This window comes from Heptranchias perlo, unplaced genomic scaffold (genome assembly GCF_035084215.1).
Source record: "Heptranchias perlo isolate sHepPer1 unplaced genomic scaffold, sHepPer1.hap1 HAP1_SCAFFOLD_522, whole genome shotgun sequence".
Lineage (NCBI taxonomy): Eukaryota > Metazoa > Chordata > Chondrichthyes > Hexanchiformes > Hexanchidae > Heptranchias > Heptranchias perlo.
Genome location: NW_027139540.1, coordinates 1 through 23370, shown reverse-complemented (window position 1 = coordinate 23370; position 23370 = coordinate 1). Strand labels below are relative to the sequence as shown.

General features: G+C 59.3%; 1 protein-coding gene across 1 annotated transcript in view; it reads right to left on the bottom strand.

The window, feature by feature from the left end:
* The window catches only part of LOC137314900 (calcium-binding and coiled-coil domain-containing protein 1-like), a gene marked incomplete at its 3' end in the record, with an annotated part of 157230 nt that extends 133881 nt beyond the window's left edge, over positions 1-23349 (bottom strand). The window contains exons 1-7 of the mRNA XM_067979921.1: positions 23165-23349; positions 16997-17154; positions 14723-14825; positions 11263-11453; positions 5787-5945; positions 3467-3615; positions 1494-1584 (exon numbers count right to left, since the gene is read on the bottom strand). Coding sequence (XP_067836022.1) covers positions 1494-1584; positions 3467-3615; positions 5787-5945; positions 11263-11453; positions 14723-14825; positions 16997-17146 — 843 coding nt within the window. The remainder of the gene's footprint in view (positions 1-1493; positions 1585-3466; positions 3616-5786; positions 5946-11262; positions 11454-14722; positions 14826-16996; positions 17155-23164) is intronic.
* Positions 23350-23370: the final 21 nt, after the last annotated feature.

Sequence of the window (23370 nt, the reverse complement as noted above, 5' to 3'; positions counted from 1 at the left end):
CTTTCAGGGGGAGGGCAAGTGTAAGATGGAGAGGGAATACAATTCACCCCCGGACTGATATCGCACACTCTCCGGGGGTACAGTGTGCGAGATCACTCTCTCTGGGGGTACAGTGTGTGATATCACTCTCTCTGGGGGTACAGTGTGTGATATCACTCTCTCTGGGGGTACAGTGTGTGATATCACTCTCTCTGGGGGTACAGTGTGTGATATCACTCTCTCTGGGGGTACAGTGTGCGAGATCACTCTCTCTGGGGGTACAGTGTGTGATATCACTCTCTCCGGGGGTACAGTGTGTGATATCACTCTCTCTGGGGGTACAGTGTGTGATATCACTCTCTCTGGGGGTACAGTGTGCGAGATCACTCTCTCTGGGGGTACAGTGTGTAATATCACTCTCTCTGGGTGTACAGTGTGCGATATCACTCTCTCTGGGGGTACAGTGTGCGATATCACTCTCTCTGGGGGTACAGTGTGCGAGATCACTCTCTCTGGGGGTACAGAATGTGATATCACTCTCTCTGGGGGTACAGTGTGTGATATCACTCTCTCCAGGGGTACAGTGTGCGATATCACTCTCTCTGGGGGTACAGTGTGCGAGATCACTCTCTCTGGGGGTACAGTATGTGATATCACTCTCTCTGGGGGTACAGTGTGCGAGATCACTCTCTCTGGGGGTACAGTATGTGATATCACTCTCTCTGGGGGTACAGTGTGCGAGATCACTCTCTCTGGGGGTACAGTGTGTGATATCACTCTCTCTGGGGGTACAGAATGTGATATCACTCTCTCTGGGGGTACAGTGTGTGATATCACTCTCTCTGGGGGTACAGTATGCGATAGCACTCTCTCCGGGGGTACAGTAGCTTCCATTATCGTAATTCTGGGCTGTATTAACTATCAGGAAAGGCTGAACAGACTGGGACTCTTCTCTCTGGAAAAGAGAAGGGTGAGGGGTGACCTGACGAAGGTCTTTAAAATTAAGTAAGGGGTTCAATGGGGTAGACGTAGAGAAGATGTTTCCACTTGTGGGGGAGACCAAAACCAGGGGGCCATAAATATAAGATCGTCAGCAATAAATCGAATCGGGAATTCAGGAGAAACTTCTTTACCCGGAGAGTGGTGAGAATGTGGAACTCGCTCCCACAGGGAGTGGTCGAGGGGAATAGCGGAGATGGATTTAAGGGGGACGCTGGATAAACACATGAGGGAGAAAGGAACAGAAGGAGATGGTGATAGGGTGAGATGAAGTAGGGGAGGGAGGAGGCTCGTGTGGAGCATAAACGCCGGCACGGACCAGACGGGCCGAACGGCCTGTTTCTGTGCTGTGAAATTCTATCCCGCCATGAAATGTCTGATATTTGATCGTTCCGTGCGGTATAATTGAGGTGAGAGCTGCTCATCTCCTACTCCCTGATGTTGCAGTACCCTCTCCCTTCCCCTCTCTCCCCACCCGACCCCCCCGGGAGACGAGGGAGGGGAGTCCACAGCACCTGGATTAATTTCTTCTCCTCCGCCTCCTCTTGCACTTGCTTGCTCATCTGCTCCAGCTGCACCGTCAGCTTCTTAACTCGGTCGCTAGCCCTGCAGGCGGAATATAAACCCACCGATCAGTATTAAACCCTCCGACCAATCCCACCCTCTTCCTTTTGCCTGGTTCCACACCCTCCCTGCTCCCGCAACCCCATCCCCCCGGTAATTGCTGAAGGTTGCGATTCGGGGTGGAGAAGAGAGGGGGATTATGCAGCGCCCTTAATCTTAAGAGGATTCGGGCAGGAGGAAAGCAGGTCCTGCAACACGCAGTGCGAAAAAAAATGATGAGTGCAGCAGCAGCAGCTGTTAAAGGGCTGCAGCGCGCTACTTATGGGAAAGCTGCTGGTCCCGGTGATTTGGCCGATTATTAACCGTGGCGGAGTGTGGACATGGTGCAATTACTGCTCCCGTGGACGCTGAATCATTGCAGGGGGATGTCCATTGCTGCACTGTCGGAGGGTCGGTACTGAGGGAGCGCCGCACTGTCGGAGGGTCGGTACTGAGGGAGCGCCACGCTGTCGGAGGGTCGGTACTGAGGGAGCGCCGCGCTGTCGGAGGGTCGGTACTGAGGGAGCGCCGCGCTGTCGGAGGGGCGGTACTGAGGGAGCGCCGCGCTGTCGGAGGGGCGGTACTGAGGGAGCGCCGCGCTGTCGGAGGGGCGGTACTGAGGGAGCGCTGCACTGTCGGAGGGTCAGTACTGAGGAAGCGCTGCACCGTCGGAGGGGCGGTACTGAGGGAGTGCCGCACTGTCGGAGGGGCGGTACTGAGGGAGCGCCGCACTGTCGGAGAGTCAGTACTGAGGGAGCGCTGCACTGTCGGAGGGTCAGTACTGAGGGAGCGCCGCACTGTCGGAGGGGCAGTACTGAGGGAGCGCCGCACTGTCAGAGGGGCCGTACTGAGGGAGTGCCGCACTCTCGGAGGGCCAGTACTGAGGGAGCGCTGCACTGTCGGAGGGTCAGTACTGAGGGAGCGCCGCACTGTCGGAGGGTCAGTACTGAGGGAGCGCCGCACTGTCAGAGGGGCCGTACTGAGGGAGTGCCGCACTCTCGGAGGGGCGGTACTGAGGGAGCGCCGCACTCTCGGAGGGGCGGTACTGAGGGAGCGCCGCACTGTCGGAGGGGCGGTACTGAGGGAGCGCCGCACTCTCGGAGGGGCGGTACTGAGGGAGTGCCGCACTGTCGGAGGGTCAGTACTGAGGGAGCGCCGCACTGTCGGAGGGTCAGTATTGAGGGAGCGCTGCACTGTCGGAGGGTCAGTACTGAGGGAGCGCTGCACTGTCGGAGGTGCCGTCTTTCAGACGAGACCTTAAACCGAGGCCCCGTCTGCCCCTCTCAGGTGGGCGTAAAAGATCCCACGGCCACTATTTCGAAGAAGAGCGGGGGGGGGGGGAGAGCTCTCCCCGGTGCCCTGGGGGCCGATATTTATCCCTCAACCAACACCACTAAAAAAAATTATCTGGGTCATTTACCACATTGCTGTCAGCGGGATCTCGCTGTGCGCAAATCGGCTGCTGCGTTTCCCGACATTACAACAGTGACGACACTTCAAAAAGTACTTCACTGGCTGTGAGGCTCTTGCAGACGTCCTGAGGTCACGAATGGCGGGGTGTGTGTGTGGGTGTGCGCGCGCGCGCGTGTGTGTGTGTGTGTGTGTGTGTGTGTGTGTGTGGGTGTGCGCGCGTGGGCGTGCGTGCGTGCGCGCGCGCGCGTGTGTGTGCGTGCCCCTCTCTCTCTCCCCGTTGGATGAGAATGTGGTTAGAATCAGCTGTGACGCACCCCAAGGCCAAATAGTTGGGCTCCCGCATGAAAAAAAAAATGGGGCTTGGGTGCCCGCGCAACCCATATCCCGAGGATTCAGCTGTTCCAGGAGAGGAGGGGGGGGGCGGGGCGGGGGGGGGGAGATAACCGAGGGGCGCGGGGGGAGGGCGCCATACCTGTCGAGGGCGGCCTCTCTCTCCAGGAGCTTCCGTCCGACCTGACCAACGTCGTCCTCCAGGACCCGTATCCGGGCCGCGGAATCGGCCTGCTGCCTCCTCAGCGACTGGCACTCGGTCGCCGCCCTCTGCCTCTCCTCCGCGAGGGACTGAAATTAAAAGCCCGTTACTCGGAGAGCGCTGAGCAGCTTTGCGTTTTGCCGGACGACTGCCCTCCCCCTCCCGCTCCCGCTCTCCCGAAAAAAAAACGGGGCGCCGAGTCCCCCGCTGACCAACCGTCCCCCGCCCACCCGCCCTGCCCCGCGCACGCTGACCGACATCGGCTCCCGCTGCAGCAACCCCTCCAATTAAATGTGTGTTCACATCCCTCTGTGAAAGAATGAACAAACTCCCATTTTATATCTGGTGCCTTTCACCAGCTCGGGACGTCCCAAAGGGCCTCACAGTCTTTTTTTTAATATAAAAGGTGCGGTCACTGTTGTAATGTAGGAGACGCGGCAGCCAATTTGCGCACAGCAAGATCCCACAAACAGCGATGTGATAAATGACCTAGATAATCTGTTTTTTTTTAAAAAGTGATGTTGGTTGAGGGATAAATATCGGCCCCCAGGACACCGGGGAGAACTCCCCCCGCCTGCTCTTCTTCGAAATAGTGGCCGTGGGATCTTTTACATCCACCTGAGAGGGGCAGACGGGGCCTCGGTTTAATGTCTCATCCGAAAGACGGCACCTCCGACAGTGCAGAGCTCCCTCAGTACTGACCCTCCGACAGTGCGGCGCTCCCTCAGTACTGACCCTCCGACAGTGCGGCGCTCCCTCAGTAATGACCCTCCGACAGTGCGGCGCTCCCTCAGTACTGACCCTCCGACAGTGCGGCGCTCCCTCAGTACTGACCCTCCGACAGTGCGGCGTTCCCTCAGTGCTGCCCCTCCGACAGTGCGGCGCTCCCTCAGTGCTGCCCCTCCGACAGTGCGGCGCTCCCTCAGTACTGACCCTCCGACAGCGCGGCGCTCCCTCAGTGCTGCCCCTCCGACAGTGCGGTGCTCCCTCAGTGCCGCCCCTCCGACAGTGCGGCGCTCCCTCAGTACCGACCCTCCGACAGTGCGGCGCTCCCTCAGTACCGACCCTCCGACAGTGCGACGCTCCCTCGGTACCGACCCTCCGACAGTGCGGCGCTCCCTCGGTACCGACCCTCCGACAGTGCGGCGCTCCCTCGGTACTGACCCTCCGACAGTGCGGCGCTCCCTCAGTACTGCCCCTCCGACAGTGCGGCGCTCCCTCAGTACTGCCCCTCCGACAGTGCGGCGCTCCCTCAGTACTGCCCCTCCGACAGTGCGGCGCTCCCTCGGTACTGACCCTCCGACAGTGCGGCGCTCCCTCGGTACCGACCCTCCGACAGTGCGGCGCTCCCTCGGTACTGACCCTCCGACAGTGCGGCGCTCCCTCAGTACTGCCCCTCCGACAGTGCGGTGCTCCCTCAGTACCGACCCTCCGACAGTGCGACGCTCCCTCAGTACTGACCCTCCGACAGCGCGGCGCTCCCTCAGTGCTGCCCCTCCGACAGTGCGGCGCTCCCTCAGTACTGCCCCTCCGACAGTGCGGCGCTCCCTCAGTACCGACCCTCCGACAGTGCGGCGCTCCCTCAGTACTGACCCTCCGACAGCGCGGCGCTCCCTCAGTGCTGCCCCTCCGACAGTGCGGCGCTCCCTCAGTACTGCCCCTCCGACAGTGCGGCGCTCCCTCAGTACCGACCCTCCGACAGTGCGATGCTCCCTCAGTACCGACCCTCCGACAGTGCGGCGCTCCCTCGGTACTGACCCTCCGACAGTGCGGCGCTCCCTCAGTACTGCACTGGATTACGGGGCTCGAGTCTCTGGAGTGGGGTCACGAACCCACGACCTTCTGACTCGGAGGCGAGCGAGAGAGATACCCACCGAGCCAGGGGCTGACACTGCAACCTATCTCTGTGACCTCCTCCAGCCCCTACGACCCTCCGAGATCTCTGCGCTCCTCCAATTCCGGCCTCTCGTCCATCCCCCCCCGATTTCCATCGCTCCCACCATTGGCGGCCGTGCCTTCAGCTGCCTGGGCCCTGAGCTCTGGAATTCCCTCCCTAAACCTCTCCGCCTCTCTCTCTCTCTCTCCTCCTTTAAGACGCTCCTTAAAACCTACCTCTTTGACCGAGCTTTTGGTCACCTGTCCCTGATATCTCCCTGTGTGGCTCGGTGTTGAATTTCTGTCTGATTTACTCTCCTGTGAAGAGCCCTGCAGACGTTTTACGACGTTAAAAGGCGCAGATATTGCAGAAACCCAATCTCACCTTGGTCTGGTCCACCAGCCGAGCCCGTTCTCTCTGGTCAGATCTTCCAGCCCTCTCCATCTCCTGGATCCGTGCCCCCAGGTCCTGCACCTCCCCCTCCAGCTCCTTCTGCTTCTTTGCCAGATTTTCTTTCGCCTTCTCGGACTTGCTCAGTTGGGTCTAATTGGTCGGAGAAGTCGGGTATTTTTTAAAAATCATGAGAATCCTCGACATGAAGTTGAGGCCGTTAAGCCCCACAAACGAGCACCCTTCCCTTTTATATCCACCCACCCTCCCTCCGTCTCACCGCATCCCTCAATCCCACCTACCCACCTTCCCCCCATATCCGTCAATCCCACCTACCCACCATATTCCCCAAATCAAACCTACTCTCCAATCCCTCAATCCCACCTCCTCCTTCCCCCCATATCCCTCAACCCCACCTCCCGATCTTCCCCCCATATCCCTCAATCCCACCGACCCAACTTTTCCCTATATCCCTCAATCCCACCTCCTCCTTCCCCCCATATCCCTCAACCCCACCTCCCGATCTTCCCCCCATATCCCTCAATCCCACCTACCCAACCTCTCCCCATATCCCTCAATCCCTCCTACCCACCTTCTCCCCATATCCCTCAATCCCACCTACCCACCTTCTCCCCGTATCCCTCAATCCCTCCTACCCACCTTCTCCCCGTATCCCTCAATCCCACCTACCCACCTTCTCCCCGTATCCCTCAATCCCACCTCCCCACCTTCTCCCCGTATCCCTCAATCCCTCCTACCCACCTTCTCCCCATATCCCTCAATCCCACCTACCCACCTTCTCCCCGTATCCCTCAATCCCACCTACCCACCTTCTCCCCGTATCCCTCAATCCCACCTACCCACCTTCTCCCCGTATCCCTCAATCCCACCTACCCACCTTCTCCCCGTATCCCTCAATCCCACCTACCCACCTTCTCCCCGTATCCCTCAATCCCTCCAACCCACCTTCTCCCTGTATCCCTCAATCCCTCCAACCCACCTTCTCCCCATATCACTCAATCCCACCTACCCACCTTCTCCCCGTATCCCTCAATCCCACCAACCCACCTTCTCCCCGTATCCCTCAATCCCTCCAACCCACCTTCTCCCTGTATCCCTCAATCCCACCTACCCACCTTCTCCCCATATCCCTCAATCCCACCTCCCGATCTTCCCCCCATATCCCTCAATCACCCCTACCCAACCTCTCCCCATATCCCTCAATCCCTCCTACCCACCTTCTCCCCATATCCCTCAATCCCTCCTACCCACCTTCTCCCCATATCCCTCAATCCCACCTACCCACCTTCTCCCCATATCCCTCAATCCCACCTACCCAACTTTTCCCTGTATCCCTCAATCACCCCTACCCAACCTCTCCCCATATCCCTCAATCCCTCCTACCCACCTTCTCCCCATATCCCTCAATCCCTCCTACCCACCTTCTCCCCATATCCCTCAATCCCACCTACCCACCTTCTCCCCATATCCCTCAATCCCACCTACCCACCTTCTCCCTGTATCCCTCAACCCCACCTACCCACCTTTTCCCCGTATCCCTCAACCCCACCTACCCACCTTCTCCCTGTATCCCTCAATCCCACCGACCCACCTTCTCCCTGTATCCCTCAATCCCACCAACCCACCTTCTACCCATATTCCCCAAATTCCTCCAATCCACCTTCTCCCTGTATCCCTCAATCCCACCTACCCACCTTCTCCCTGTATCCCTCAATCCCACCTACCCACCTTCTCCCTGTATCCCACAATCCCACCTACCCACCTTCTCCCTGTATCCCTCAATCCCACCTACCCACCTTCTCCCCATATCCCTCAATCCCACCTACCCACCTTCTCCCTGTATCCCTCAACCCCACCTACCCACCTTTTCCCCGTATCCCTCAATCCCACCTACCCACCTTCTCCCTGTATCCCTCAATCCCACCTACCCACCTTCTCCCTGTATCCCTCAATCCCACCAACCCACCTTCTACCCATATTCCCCAAATTCCTCCAATCCACCTTCTCCCTGTATCCCTCAATCCCACCTACCCACCTTCTCCCTGTATCCCTCAATCCCACCTACCCACCTTCTCCCTGTATCCCTCAATCCCACCTACCCACCTTCTCCCTGTATCCCTCAATCCCACCTACCCACCTTCTCCCCCTATCCCTCAATCCCACCTACCCACCTTCTCCCCATATCCCTCAATCCCACCTACCCACCTTCTCCCTGTATCCCTCAACCCCACCTACCCACCTTTTCCCCGTATCCCTCAACCCCACCTACCCACCTTCTCCCTGTATCCCTCAATCCCACCTACCCACCTTCTCCCTGTATCCCACAATCCCACCTACCCACCTTCTCCCTGCATCCCTCAATCCCACCTACCCACCTTCTCCCTGTATCCCTCAATCCCACCTACCCACCTTCTCCCCATATCCCTCAATCCCACCTACCCACCTTCTCCCTATATCCCTTAATCCCACCTACCCGCCTTCTCCCTGTATCCCTCAATCCCACCTACCCACCTTCTCCCCGTATCCCTTAATCCCACCTACCCACCTTCTCCCTGTATCCCTCAATCCCACCTACCCACCTTCTCCCTGTATCCCTCAATCCCACCTACCCACCTTCTCCCTGTATCCCTCAATCCCACCTACCCACCTCCTCCACATAGTCCCCAAATCCCACCGACCCACCGACTCTCCAATCCCTCAATCCCACCGACCGTCCTTCTCCCCGTATCCCTCAACCTCACCTCACCACTGCATAAAAAAAATTCTCCTCATCTCCCCCTCTGGTTACCGACCCTCCTGCCCTGCGAGTGTTTGATGGGACAGTGTAGAGGGAGCTTTACTCTGTATCTAACCCTGTGCCTGCCCTGGGAGTGTTTGATGGGACAGTGTAGAGGGAGCTTTACTCTGTATCTAACCCTGTACCTGCCCTGGGAGTGTTTGACGGGACAGTGTAGAGGGAGCTTTACTCTGTATCTAACCCTGTACCTGCCCTGGGAGTGTTTGATGGGACAGTGTAGAGGGAGCTTTACTCTGTATCTAACCCTGTACCTGCCCTGGGAGTGTTTGACGGGACAGTGTAGAGGGAGCTTTACTCTGTATCTAACCCTGTACCTGACCCTGGGAGTGTTTGATGGGACAGTGTAGAGGGAGCTTTACTCTGTATCTAACCCTGTACCTGCCCTGGGAGTGTTTGATGGGACAGTGTAGAGGGAGCTTTACTCTGTATCTAACACTGTACCTGCCCTGGGAGTGTTTGATGGGACAGTGTAGAGGGAGCTTTACTCTGTATCTAACCCGTGCTGTACCTGCCCTGGGAGTGTTTGATGGGACAGTGCAGAGGGAGCTTCACTCTGTATCTAACCCGTGCTGTACCTGCCCTGGGAGTGTTTGATGGGACAGTGTAGAGGGAGCTTTACTCTGTATCTAACCCGTGCTGTACCTGCCCTGGGAGTGTTTGATGGGACAGTGTAGAGGGAGCTTCACTCTGTATCTAACCCTGTACCTGCCCTGGGAGTGTTTGACGGGACAGTGTAGAGGGAGCTTTACTCTGTATCTAACCCTGTACCTGACCCTGGGAGTGTTTGATGGGACAGTTTAGAGGGAGCTTTACTCTGTATCTAACACTGTACCTGCCCTGGGAGTGTTTGATGGGACAGTGTAGAGGGAGCTTTACTCTGTATCTTACCCTGTACCTGCCCTGGGAGTGTTTGATGGGACAGTGTAGAGGGAGCTTTACTCTGTATCGAACCCTGTACCTGCCCTGGGAGTGTTTGATGGGACAGTGTAGAGGGAGCTTTACTCTGTATCTAACCCTGTACCTGCCCTGGGAGTGTTTGATGGGACAGTGTAGAGGGAGCTTTACTCTGTATCTAACCCTGTACCTGCCCCTGGGAGTGTTTGATGGGACAGTGTAGAGGGAGCTTTACTCTGTATCTAACCCTGTACCCTGCCCTGGGAGTGTTTGATGGGACAGTGTAGAGGGAGCTTTACTCTGTATCTAACCCTGTACCTGCCCTGGGAGTGTTTGACGGGACAGTGTAGAGGGAGCTTTACTCTGTATCTAACCCTGTACCTGCCCTGGGAGTGTTTGATGGGACAGTGTTGAGGGAGCTTTACTCTGTATCTAACCCTGTACCTGCCCTGGGAGTGTTTGACGGGACAGTGTAGAGGGAGCTTTACTCTGTATCTAACCCTGTACCTGCCCTGGGAGTGTTTGATGGGACAGTGTAGAGGGAGCTTTACTCTGTATCTGACCCTGTACCTGCCCCTGGGAGTGTTTGATGGGACAGTGTAGAGGGAGCTTTACTCTGTATCTAACCCTGTACCTGACCCTGGGAGTGTTTGACGGGACAGTGTAGAGGGAGCTTTACTCTGTATCTAACCCTGTACCTGACCCTGGGAGTGTTTGATGGGACAGTGTAGAGTGAGCTTTACTCTGTATATAACCCTGTGCTGTACTTGCCCTGTCCCATTCCCCAGTACTGACACTCCCGCCTCAATGAACAACAGAATAAAAATAGTACCACCACTCCCATTCTCACCCCCCAACACCCCTCTCAGCTCACACCTTCTCCTCCCCCAGTGGGATCTCTCACCTTGTCTCTGTCTCTCTCTCTCTCATAAGAACTTAAGAAATAGGAGCAGGAGTAGGCCATTCGGCCCCTCGAGCCTGCTCCGCCATTCAATCGGATCATGGCTGATCTTCGACCTCAACTCCACTTTCCCGCCCGATCCCCGTATCCCTCGATTCCCCCAGAGTCCAAAAATCCATCGATCTCAGTCTTGAATATATTCAACGACTCAGCATCCACAGCCCTCTGGGGTAGAGAATTCCAAAGATTCACGACCCTCTGAGTGAAGAAATTCCTCCTCATCTCAGTCCGAAATGGCCGACTCCTTATCCTGAGACCAAGCCCCCTAGTTCTAGACTCTCCAGCCAGGGGGAAACAGCCTTTCAGATAAGAACATAAGAAATCTCTCTCTCCTTTTCTCTGTCTCTCTCTCCCTTGTCTCACCCTCCTTTCCTGTATTCGTCTCCCTCTCTCCCTCCCTGCATTTGTCTCCCTCCCTCCTCCCCTTCGCCTCCCTCCCTCCCTGCCTCCACCTCCCTCCCTTCGTCTCCCTCCCTCCCTCCCTGCCCTTCGTCTCCCTCCCTCCCTCCCTCCCTGCCTCCGCCTCCCTCCCTCCCTGCTCTTCGCCTCCCTCCTTCCCTGCCCTTCGCCTCCCTCCCTCCCTCTCTGCCTCCTCCCCCTCCCTCTCTGCCTCCTCCCCCTCCCTCCCTTTGCCTCCTCCCCCTCCCTCCCTTTGCCTCCTCCCCCTCCCTCCCTCCCTCCCCCTCCTCATCTCCCTCCCTCCCCGCCCTCGTCTCCCTCCCCACCCTCCCCGCCCTCGTCTCCCTCCCCTCCCTCCGCCTCGCTCGCTCTGTGCGTCTCTCTCACTCGAGCCTCACCTCCAGGAGACACGTCCTGGTCATGACCAGCAGCATGTCCGAGCTGCTTTCGACTTCCTCCACCATCACCAGCTCGTCGCCGGGCTCGGGGCAGCGGAAGGTAAACGGGGGGCTGGCGCCTCGCGATTCTCCGCCGGAGTCCACGTAGCAGAACTGGTACAGCACAGCTCCATCCCCCGGCAAGTAGAAAGCTTGGGGAAGAGGGAAGGTCGACATAGAATTACATGGAATTTCACAGCACAGAAACAGGCCGTTCGGCCCGTCTGGTCCGTGCTGGCGTTTATGCTCCACGCGACCCTCCTCCTTCCCCTCTTCATCTCACCCCTATCACCATATCCTTCTATTCCTTTCTCGCTCATGTGTTTATCCGGCTTCCCCTTAAATCCATCTCCGCTATTCCCCTCGACCACTCCATGTGGGAGCGAGTTCCACATTCTCACCACTCTCTGGGTAAAGAAGTTTCTCCTGAATTCCCTACTGGATTTATTAGTGACGATCTTATATTTATGGCCCCCTAGTTCTGGTCTCCCCCCACAAGTGGAGACATCTTCTCTACGTTTACCCTATCGAACCCCTTCATAATTTTAAAGACCTCGATCAGGGTCACCCCTCAGACTACTCTTTTATCGGGCAGGGGAATGGGACTGAGGGGAGAGATCTTTCACAGAGAGAGGGTACAGGGAGCGATGGGGGGAATGGGACTGAGGGGAGAGATCTTTCACAGAGAGAGGGTACAGGGGGCGATGGGGTGAATGGGGAATGGGACTGAGGGGAGAGATCTTTCACAGAGAGAGGGCACAGGGGGCAATGGGGGAATGGGACTGAGGGGAGGGATCTTTCACAGAGAGAGGGTACAGGGGGGCGATGGGGGAATGGGACTGAGGGGAGAGATCTTTCACCGAGAGAGGGTACAGGGGGCGATGGGGGAATGGGACTGAGGGGAGAGATCTTTCACAGAGAGAGGGTATAGGGGGCGATGGGGGAATGGGACTGAGGGGAGAGATCTTTCACAGAGAGAGGGTACAGGGGGGCGATGGGGGAATGGGACTGAGGGGAGGGATCTTTCACAGAGAGAGGGTACAGGGGGCGATGGGGGAATGGGACTGAGGGGAGGGATCTTTCACCGAGAGAGGGTACAGGGGGCGATGGGGGAATGGGACTGAGGGGAGGGATCTTTCACCGAGAGAGGGTACAGGGGGGCGATGGGGGAATGGGACTGAGGGGAGAGATCTTTCACAGAGAGAGGGTACAGGGGGCGATGGGGGAATGGGACTGAGTGGAGAGATCTTTCACAGAGAGAGGGTACAGGGGGGCGATGGGGGAATGGGACTGAGGGGAGGGATCTTTCACAGAGAGAGGGTATAGGGGGCGATGGGGGAATGGGACTGAGGGGAGGGATCTTTCACCGAGAGAGGGTACAGAGGCGATGGGCCGGAGTAAATTTGCCACCCAATCGTTCTGCGATGTTATAATTATCCCCTCATCTCCTGAAGATTTATCTCGGGGTACAGGCTCCTACTTCACCCCAGGGGACAGCGAGCACACAAGAACGCAGAGGGTGAATATCGGTGGGGTGATCAGATCATGGATGAAGATTCAGAGCCACACAGAGACAGGCACACGCACACACAGAGACAGACATGGGCACACACGCACAGAAACGGGCACACACAGACACAGGGGCACAAAGACACACACGGGCACGCACACACGGGCACACGCAGAGAGCCAGAGAAACAGGCGTGCACGCGAGCACACACAGGCACACACACACACAGGCACACACACACACAGGCACACACACACACAGGCACACACACACACACACACACACAGTCACACACACACAGAGAAACAGGCACACGTACACAGAGAAACAGGCACACGTACACAGAGAAACAGGCATACACACACACACACGGACACACAGAAACAGACGCGCACGCACACAAACAAACAGACGCGCGCACACACGCAAACGGACGCGCGCAGCGCGCACGCAAACAGACGCGCGCGCGCGCACGCAAACAGACGCGCGCGCACGCACACAAACAGACGCGCACGCACACACAGACGCGCACGCACGCACACAAACAGACGCGCACGCACGCACACAAACAGACGCGCACGCACGCACACAAACAGACGCGCACACACAAACAGACGCACACACACAAACAGACGCACACACAAACAGACGCACACACACAAACAGACGCACACACACAAACAGACGCACACACACAAACAGACGCACACACACAAACAGACGCACACACACAAACAGACGCACACACACAAACAGACGCACACACACAAACAGACGCACACACACAAACAGACGCACACACACAAACAGACGCACACACACACAAACAGACGCACACACACACACACACACACAAACAGACGCACACACACACACACACAAACAGACGCGCGCGCACGCACACAAACAGACGCGCACGCACGCACACAAACAGACACGCACGCACGCACACAAACAGACGCGCACGCACGCACACAAACAGACGCGCACGCACGCACACAAACAGACGCGCACGCACGCACACAAACAGACGCACACACACAAACAGACGCACACACACAAACAGACGCACACACACAAACAGACGCACACACACAAACAGACGCACACACACAAACAGACGCACACACACAAACAGACGCACACACACACACAAACAGACGCACACACACACACAAACAGACGCACACACACACACAAACAGACACACACACACACAAACAGACGCACACACACAAACAGACGCACACACACAAACAGACGCACACACACAAACAGACGCACACACACAAACAGACGCACACACACAAACAGACGCACACACACAAACAGACGCACACACACAAACAGACGCACACACACAAACAGACGCACACACACAAACAGACGCACACACACAAACAGACGCACACACACAAACAGACGCACACACACAAACAGACGCACACACACAAACAGACGCACACACACAAACAGACGCACACACACACACACAAACAGACGCATACACACACAAACAGACGCACACACAAACAAACAGACGCACACACAAACAAACAGACGCACACACAAACAAACAGACGCACACACACACACACACACAAACAGACACGCACACACACACACACACAAACAGACACGCACACACACACAGAAACAGACGAACACACACACACACAGAGCGAAACAGACACACACACACACAGAAACAGATGCACACACAGAGCGAAACACACACACACACACACACACACACACACACAGAAACAGGCACGCGCGCGCTCGCGCACACACCCCCATCCACACAGACACAGGAACAGGCACACAGACAGACACGTACACCGCAACAAACACGTTTCATTCCCGCCCCCGCCCCCCCGACCCCTCCCTCCGCTCCCCGTGCGGTCTGACCTTGGAATCGGACGCAGCAGTTGACCGTTGATCCCACCGTGTAACCGCCGGGAGCGGGAGACCAGACGAACGTGTAATAGTCACGGATCGAGCTCCAGCCGACCTGGGAAAAACGGGCAGAGGCGTAGAATGAAAATGCGGGAAAACTGAAGCGTGGAATGAATGCCTTCCGGGGTGGGAGTGGGGGGGGGGGGGGGGGGGGGAAATTGGGGAGAGGGAACCCGCCCACCCACCCCCCCATCCTGCCCCACCAAATACCTCCAATGCTCTCCTGGCCGGCCTCCCATCTTCCACCCTCTGTAAACTCCAGCTCATCCAATACTCCTGCTGCCCCCCCGTATCCTAACTCGCACCGAGTCCCGTTCACCCATCACCCCACTGTGCTCGCTGACCCACACTGGCTCCCAGTCCGGGAACGCCTCGATTTTAAAATTCACATCCTCCTGTTCAAAACCCTCCATGGCCTCATTCCCCCTCCCTATCTCTGTAACCTCCTCCAGCCCCTACGACCCTCCCAGATCTCTGCGCTCCTCCAATTCCGGCCTCTTGTCCATCCCCCCCCGATTTCCATCGCTCCCACCATTGGCGGCCGTGCCTTCAGCCGCCCGGGCCCCGAGCTCTGGAATTCCCTCCCTAAACCTCTCCGCCTCTCTCTCTCTCCTCCTTTAAGACGCTCCTTAAAACCCACCTCTTTGACCGGGCTTTTGGTCACCTGTCCCTGATATCTCCTCATGTGGCTCGGTGTCTGATTTTGTCTGATTTACGCTCCTGTGAAGGTCCTTGGGGGACGTTCTGCTACTTTGAAGGCGCTGTAGGAAGTACCCGGGGCTGTTTCACTGCTGCAAGGCGCGCAGCCCATTAATGCCCTCCCCATCGCTTGGCCTGCCTCCGCTGCCTCCTCAATTGCCGACTGCCTGGGCCATCGAAACGCTCCAAATCAGAAACCACGACGCCGCCCCGGACATCCGCGTTCCCCGTCCCCGTCCCCCTCTCCTCGAGACGAAATGCCGCGAGGCACAAGCTTGTCGAGGCGGGCCCGACAGAGCAGAGGGCGGCGCCGGTGCAGGCCAAGAGGAATGAGCGCGCGACGTCCCAGTTAACGGCAAGGACCTGCCGGCGAGGCGGCCGCGTTGGGCGCGGGCGAGGCCGCCATTTTGGGCGCGGGCGAGGCGGCCATGCTGGGCGCGGGCGAAGGGGGCCATGCTGGGCGCGGGCGAGGCCGCCATGCTGGGCGCGGGCGAGGCGGCCATGCTGGGCGCGGGCGAGGCGGCCATGCTGGGCGCGGGCGAGGCCTCTGAGTTACCTAAGAAAGGATATACTTGCCATGGAGGGAGTGCAACAAAGGTTCACCAGACTGATCCCTGGGATGTATGAGAGATTGAGTAGACTAGACCTGTATTCTCTAGCGTTCAGAAGAATGAGAGGCGATCTCACTGAAACATACAAAAGCCTTCCAGGGCTCGACAGGGTGGATACAGGGAGGCTGATTTCCCCCCGGCTGGGGCTAGGACTAGGGGTCGCGGTCTCAGAACGAGGACTGAGATGAGGAGGAATTTCTTCACTCAGGGCGTGGCGAATCTTTGGAATTCCCTACCCCAGAGGGCTCCGGAGGCTGAATCGTTGAGTGCGTCCAAAACAGAGATGGATAGATTTCTGGACATTAAAGGCGTCGAGGGATACGGGGATCGGGCGGGAAAGTGGAGCAGAGGTCGAAGATCAGCCGTGATCTGATCGAACGGCGGGGCAGGCTCGAGGGGCCGAATGCTCCTGCTCCTGCTCCTGTTTCTTCTGTTGGGTGCGGGCAAGGCCGGTGTCTGGGGGGGGTGGGCGGGCGAGGCCGCCGTCTCGGGGGGTGCTAGCGAGGCCGCCGTCTTGGGTGCGGGCGAGGCCTCCATGTTGGGTGCGGGCGGGCGAGGCCGCCATTTTGGGTGCGGGCGGGCGAGGCCGCCATCTCGGGTGCGGGCGGGCGAGGCCGCCATCTCGGGTGCGGGCGGGCGAGGCCGCCATTTTGGGTGCGGGCGGGCGAGGCCGCCATCTCGGGTGCGGGCGGGCGAGGCCGCCATTTTGGGTGCAGGCGGGCGAGGCCGCCATTTTGGGTGTGGGCGAGGCGATCTCAGTACAGGCAGGAGATGGCCCCTTCCTGCTCTGTGTTGATAAACTGTCCGTGTACACTGGAGGGTATTTCCTCCCCCACCCCAGCCACCCCCGCCCCGCCTTATTCCGACGTCCTGCGGGTGCAACGGGATTCGTTTCACCCCAACAATGTGTCCATACCTTAAAGAGCCCGATCCAGTCCTTTGAGGCCCATCTCACGTGCGAACCAAGGGTGTAGCGACACTCCACGGGCGTGCCCGGTACGAACGACTGCGCGACGTTGTGGAAGGTCACCCTCGCCTGTGAGGCGCTGACCTCCAGCTCATCCATTTCGGGAACTGCAACCAGAAATCAACAGAGCTCAGCAGCTCGCTCAGCTACTTGCATTCATGCGGCGTCTTCAACGCAGTAAGACGTCCCCCCGAGGCGCTTCGCAGGAGCGCAAATCAGACAGAAATCAGACACCGAGCCACGTGAGGAGATATTAGGGACAGGTGACCAAAAGCCCGGTCAAAGAGGTAGGGTTTAAGGAGAGTCTTAAAGGAGGAGAGAGAGAGAGAGAGAGGCGGAGAGGTTTAGGGGGGGAATTCCAGAGCTCGGGGCCCGGGCGGCTGAAGGCACGGCCGCCAATGGCGGGAGCGATGGAAATCGGGGGGATGGACAAGAGGCCAGAATTGGAGGAGCGCAGAGATCTGAGAGGGTCGTAGGGGCTGGAGGAGGTTACAGAGATAGGGAGGGAGGGAGGGGCGAGGGCCATGGAGGGGTTTGAAAACGAGGATGGAGAATTTTAAATTCGAGGCGTTGCTGAACAATGCAGGTCAGCGAGCACGGGGGGGTGATAGGTCAACAGTGTTATAGTGTCAGACCTGTACCCACCAGTACTGTACCCCGGTATTATACAGTAACAGACCTGTACCCACCAGGACTGCACCCCAGTGTTACACAGTGACAGACCTGTACCCCCCAGTACTGTACCCCAGTGTTACACAGTGACAGACCTGGACCCCCCAGTACTGTACCCCAGTGTTCTACAGTGACAGAGCTGTACCCACCAGTACTGTACCCCAGTGTTCTACAGTGACAGACCTGTACCCACCAGTACTGTACCCCAGTGTTATAGTGACAGACCTGTACCCCCCAGTACTGTACCCCAGTGTTACACAGTGACAGACCTGTACCCCCCAGTACTGTACCCCAGTGTTATACAGTGACAGACCTGTACCCCCCAGTACTGTACCCCAGTGTTACACAGTGACAGACCTGTACCCCCCAGTACTGTACCCCAGTGTTACACAGTGACAGACCTGTACCCCCCAGTACTGTACCCCAGTGTTATACAGTGACAGACCTGTACCCCACAGTACTGTACCCCAGTGTTACACAGTGACAGACCTGTACCCACCAGTGCTGTACCCGTGTTATACAGTAACAGACCTGTACCCACCAGTACTGTACCCCAGTGTTATACAGTGACAGACCTGCACCCCCCAGTACTGTACCCCAGTGTTACACAGTGACAGACCTGTACCCACCAGTGCTGTACCCCAGTGTTACACAGTGACAGACCTGTACCCACCAGTACTGTACCCCAGTGTTATACAGTGACAGACCTGCACCCCCCAGTACTGTACCCCAGTGTTACACAGTGACAGACCTGTACCCACCAGTACTGTACCCCAGTGTTACACAGTGACAGACCTGTACCCACCAGTACTGTACCCCAGTGTTATACAGTGACAGACCTGTACCCACCAGTACTGTACCCCAGTGTTATACAGTGAGAGACCTGCACCCCCCAGTACTGTACCCCAGTGTTATACAGTGACAGACCTGCACCCCCCCAGTACTGTACCCCAATGTTATACAGTGACCGACCCGTACCCACCAGTACTGTCCCCCACCTCCCACTCGTGTGTTACGGCCGCTCATTTGGGCACAAAGTAAGAAAATAAGTCGAGCGGCTCCTGAAAGTCTGGGCTTTAAATATCCAGTCACGCACACACACACTGGCGAGCGATCAGAGAGAGAGAGAGAGAGGGCCTCAACAGGGCCGTGAGGAAATGGGTGCTGGAACCGTCCAACCCCCACCCCCAGGGCCCTCTGTTGCATTCGCTGGGCCGGGCCGGGCCGGGCTGAGCTCCGGGCTGAGCTCCGAGGCCCCGCGCTCACAGTTTGCAACAGTTTTTGTTGCAAAAAAAGGCAGAAATCGCAACTTTGTATCTTTCCCCCTCCCTCCTCCTCCAATGGAAGTCGCGGCCCGCACTACGTCACAATCGTTCCATGGAAGGTGACGGGCGGTCGGAGGTTCGACACATTGTCACTGACATTCGAAACATTGTCGCAACCGGCCGCCGACACATTGGAGCAAAAATCTCAACTTCCTGCACCGCCGCTGTTCACACCCTCTTCACCCCCTCCCCAACTCCCCCCTCTCTCTCCCCCTCCCCAACTCCCCCCTCTCTCTCCCCCTCCCCAACTCCCCCCTTCAGCCCCTCTTCACCCCCTCCCCAACTCCCCCCTCTCTCTCCCCCTCCCCAACTCCCCCCTCTCTCTCCCCCTCCCCAACTCCCCCCTCTCTCTCCCCCTCCCCAACTCCCCCCTTCAGCCCCTCTTCACCCCCTCCCCAACTCCCCCCTCTCTCTCCCCCTCCCCAACTCCCCCCTCTCTCTCCCCCTCCCCAACTCCCCCCCTCTCTCTCCCCCTCCCCAACTCCCCCCTCTCTCTCCCCAACTCCCCCCTCTCTCTCCCCAACTCCCCCCTCTCTCTCCCCAACTCCCCCCTCTCTCTCCCCCTCCCCAACTCCCCCCTCTTCACCCCCTCCCCAACTCCCCCCTCTCTCTCCCCCTCCCCAACTCCCCCCTCTTCACCCCCTCCCCAACTCCCCCCTCTCTCTCCCCCTCCCCAACTCCCCCCTCTTCACCCCCTCCCCAACTCCCCCCTCCCCAACTCCCCCCTCTTCACCCCCTCCCCAACTCCCCCCTCTTCACCCCCTCCCCAACTCCCCCCTCTTCACCCCCTCCCCAACTCCCCCCTCTTCACCCCCTCCCCAACTCCCCCCTCTTCACCCCCTCCCCAACTCCCCCTCTCTCCCCCTCTTAACCCCCTCTTTACCCCCTCTTCACCCCCTCCCCGCCCCTCTTCACCCCCTCCCCTCTCTCGCCCCCTCCCCTCTCTCGCCCCCCACTCCCCTCTCTCTCTCTCTCCCCCCCGCTCCCCTCTCTCTCTCTCTCTCCCCCCGCTCCCCTCTCTCTCTCTCCCCCCGCTCCCCTCTCTCTCTCTCTCCCCCCGCTCCCCTCTCTCTCTCTCTCCCCCCGCTCCCCTCTCTCTCTCCCCCCGCCCCTCTTCCCCCTCCCCTCTCTCTCTCCCCCCGCCCCTCTTCCCCCTCCCCAATTCCCCCCTCTCTCCCCCCACTCGCCCCTCTCCCTCGCCCCTCTTCCCCCTCCCCTCTCTCTCTCCCCCCGCCCCTCTTCCCCCTCCCCAATTCCCCCCTCTCTCCCCCCACTCGCCCCTCTCCCTCGCCCCTCTTTCCCCTCTCCCTCGCCCCTCTTTCCCCTCTCCCTCGCCCCTTTCCCCTCTCCCTCGCCCCTCTTTCCCTCTCTCCCCTCTCTCTCCCGCGCCCCTCTTTCCTCTCTCTCTCTCCCTCGCTCGCCCCTCTTTCCCCTCTCCCGCGCCCCTCTTTCCTCTCTCTCTCTCTCCCTCCCTCGCCCCTCTTTCCCCTCTCTCTCTCGCCCCTCTTTCCCCTCTCTCTCTCGCCCCTCTTTCCCCTCTCTCGCCCCTCTTTCCCCTCTCTCGCCCCTCTTTCCCCTCTCTCTCTCGCCCCTCTCTCCCTCACCCCTCTTTTCCCCCTCTTTCCCCTCTCCAACTCCCCTCTCTCTCCCCCCACTCGCCCCTCTCTCTCCCCCCACTTGCCCCTCTTTCCCCCCACTCGCCCCTCTTTCCCCCCACTCGCCCCTCTTTCCCCCCACTCGCCCCTCTTTCCCCCCACTCGCCCCTCTTTCCCTTCTCTCTCTCCCCTTTCCCTTCTCTCTCTCCCCTTTCCCTTCTCTCTCTCCCCTCTTTCCCTTCTCTCTCTCCCCCCACTCGCCCCTCTTTCCCTTCTCTCTCTCCCCCCACTCGCCCCTCTTTCCCTTCTCTCTCTCCCCCCACTCGCCCCTCTTTCCCTTCTCTCTCCCCCCACTAGCCCCTCTCTCTCCCCCCACTAGCCCCTCTCTCTCCCCCCACTCGCCCCTCTTTCCCCTCTCTCTCTCTCCCTCGCCCCTCTTTCCCCTCTCTCTCTCCCTCACCCCTCTTTCCCCTCTCTCTCTCCCTCCCTCCCCAACTCCCCTCTCTCTCTCTCCCCCCACTCGCCCCTCTTTCCCCTCTCCCTCTCTCCCCTCTCCCCTCTCCCTCTCTCCCCTCTCTCTCTCCCCCCACTCGCCCCTCTTTCCCCTCTCCCTCTCTCCCCTCTCCCTCTCTCCCCCCCTCTCCCCCTCTCCCCCCGCCCCTCTCTCCCCCGCCCCTCTCTCCCCTCTCCCTCGCCCCTCTCTCCCCTCTCCCTCGCCCCTCTCTCCCCTCTCCCTCGCCCCTCTCTCCCCTCTCCCTCGCCCCTCTCTCCCCTCTCCCTCGCCCCTCCCTCTCTCTCTCTCCCTCCCTCGCCCCTCTTTCCCCTCTCTCTCTCTCGCCCTCCCTCCCCTCCCCCTCTCTCTCTCTCTCTCTCCCTCGCCCCTCTTTCCCCTCTCTCTCTCCCTCGCCCCTCTTTCCCCTCTCTCTCTCCCTCGCCCCTCTTTCCCCCCTCTCTCTCCCTCGCCCCTCTTTCCCCTCTCCCTCTCTCCCTCGCCCCTCTTTCCCCTCTCCCTCCCTCGCCCCTCTTTCCCCTCTCCCTCCCTCGCCCCTCTTTCCCCTCTCTCGCCCCTCGCCCCTCTTTCCCCTCTCTCGCCCCTCTTTCCCCTCTCCAACTCCCCTCTCTCTCTCCCCCCACTCGCCCCTCTTTCCCTTCTCTCTCTCCCCCCTCTTTCCCTTCTCTCTCTCCTCCCACTCGCCCCTCTTTCCCTTCTCTCTCTCCCCCCACTCGCCCCTCTTTCCCCTCTCTCTCCCCCCACTCGCCCCTCTCTCTCCCCCCACTCGCCCCACTCTCTCCCCCCACTCGCCCCTCTCTCTCCCCCCACTCGCCCCTCTCTCTCCCCCCACTCGCCCCTCTCTCTCCCCCCACTCGCCCCTCTCTCTCCCCCCTCTCTCTACCCCCACTCGCCCCTCTCTCTCTCGCCCCTCTTTCCCCTCTCCAACTCCCCTCTCTCTCTCCCCCCACTCGCCCCTCTTTCCCCTCTCTCCCCCCACTCGCCCCTCTCTCTCTCCCTCGCCCCTCTTTCCCCTCTCTCTCTCCCTCGCCCCTCTTTCCCTCTCTCTCTCCCTCGCCCCTCTTTCCCCTCTCTCTCTCCCTCGCCCCTCTTTCCCCTCTCTCTCTCCCTCGCCCCTCTTTCCCCTCTCTCTCTCTCCCTCGCCCCTCTTTCCCCTCTCTCTCTCCCTCGCCCCTCTTTCCCCTCTCCCTCCCTCGCCCCTCTTTCCCCTCTCCCTCCCTCGCCCCTCTTTCCCCTCTCCCTCCCTCGCCCCTCTTTCCCCTCTCCAACTCCCCTCTCTCTCTCCCCCCACTCGCCCCTCTTTCCCTTCTCTCTCTCCCCGCTCTTTCCCTTCTCTCTCTCCTCCCACTCGCCCCTCTTTCCCTTCTCTCTCTCCCCCCACTCGCCCCTCTTTCCCTTCTCTCTCTCCCCCCACTCGCCCCTCTTTCCCTTCTCTCTCTCCCCCCACTCGCCCCTCTTTCCCCTCTCTCTCCCCCCACTCGCCCCTCTCTCTCCCCCCACTCGCCCCTCTCTCGCCCCTCTTTCCCCTCTCCAACTCCCCTCTCTCTCTCCCCCCACTCGCCCCTCTTTCCCCTCTCCCCCCTCCTCACTCTCCCCCCTCCCCCTCCCTCTCTCCCCTCCCCCTCTCTCCCTCCCCTCCCTCTCCCCCTCTCCCCCTCTCCCCCCTCCCCAGTCTCCCCTCTCCCCCCTCCCCAGTCTCCCCTCTCCCCAGTCTCCCCTCTCCCCCGTCTCCCCTCTCCCCCCTCCCCCCCTCCCCCCTCTCCCCTCTCCCCCCTCCCCCTCTCCCCTCTCCCCTCCCCCCTCTCCCCTCTCCCCCCTCCCCCGTCTCCCCTCTCCCCTCTCCCCCCTCCCCAGTCTCCCCCCTCCCCAGTCTCCCCTCTCCCCTCTCCCCCCTCCCCAGACACCGAGTCTGACTCGCTGCGCACTTGAGTTTCACGGCTTCCTGGCACGGAATAAAACTCTGCTGACATTGTTTACAAACAGAAAGGGGGTTCCCCTCAGCATCACTCCTCACCTTTCCCCCTTCAATAATCAATGTTCGACCGCCAGGAGAGGAAAATAAAAGGTCGGGTGGGTGGGTGAGTGGGGGGGGAGACAAGTTGCGATAATGAGACAATAATTCTTCTTGCTCGGCCTTCTTTTCTCCCCTCGCTGGGTTCACCATCAGATGCTCCAATAACCTGCCACAATAACAAAATCTCCAGCCTCGGCGGGGCGGGA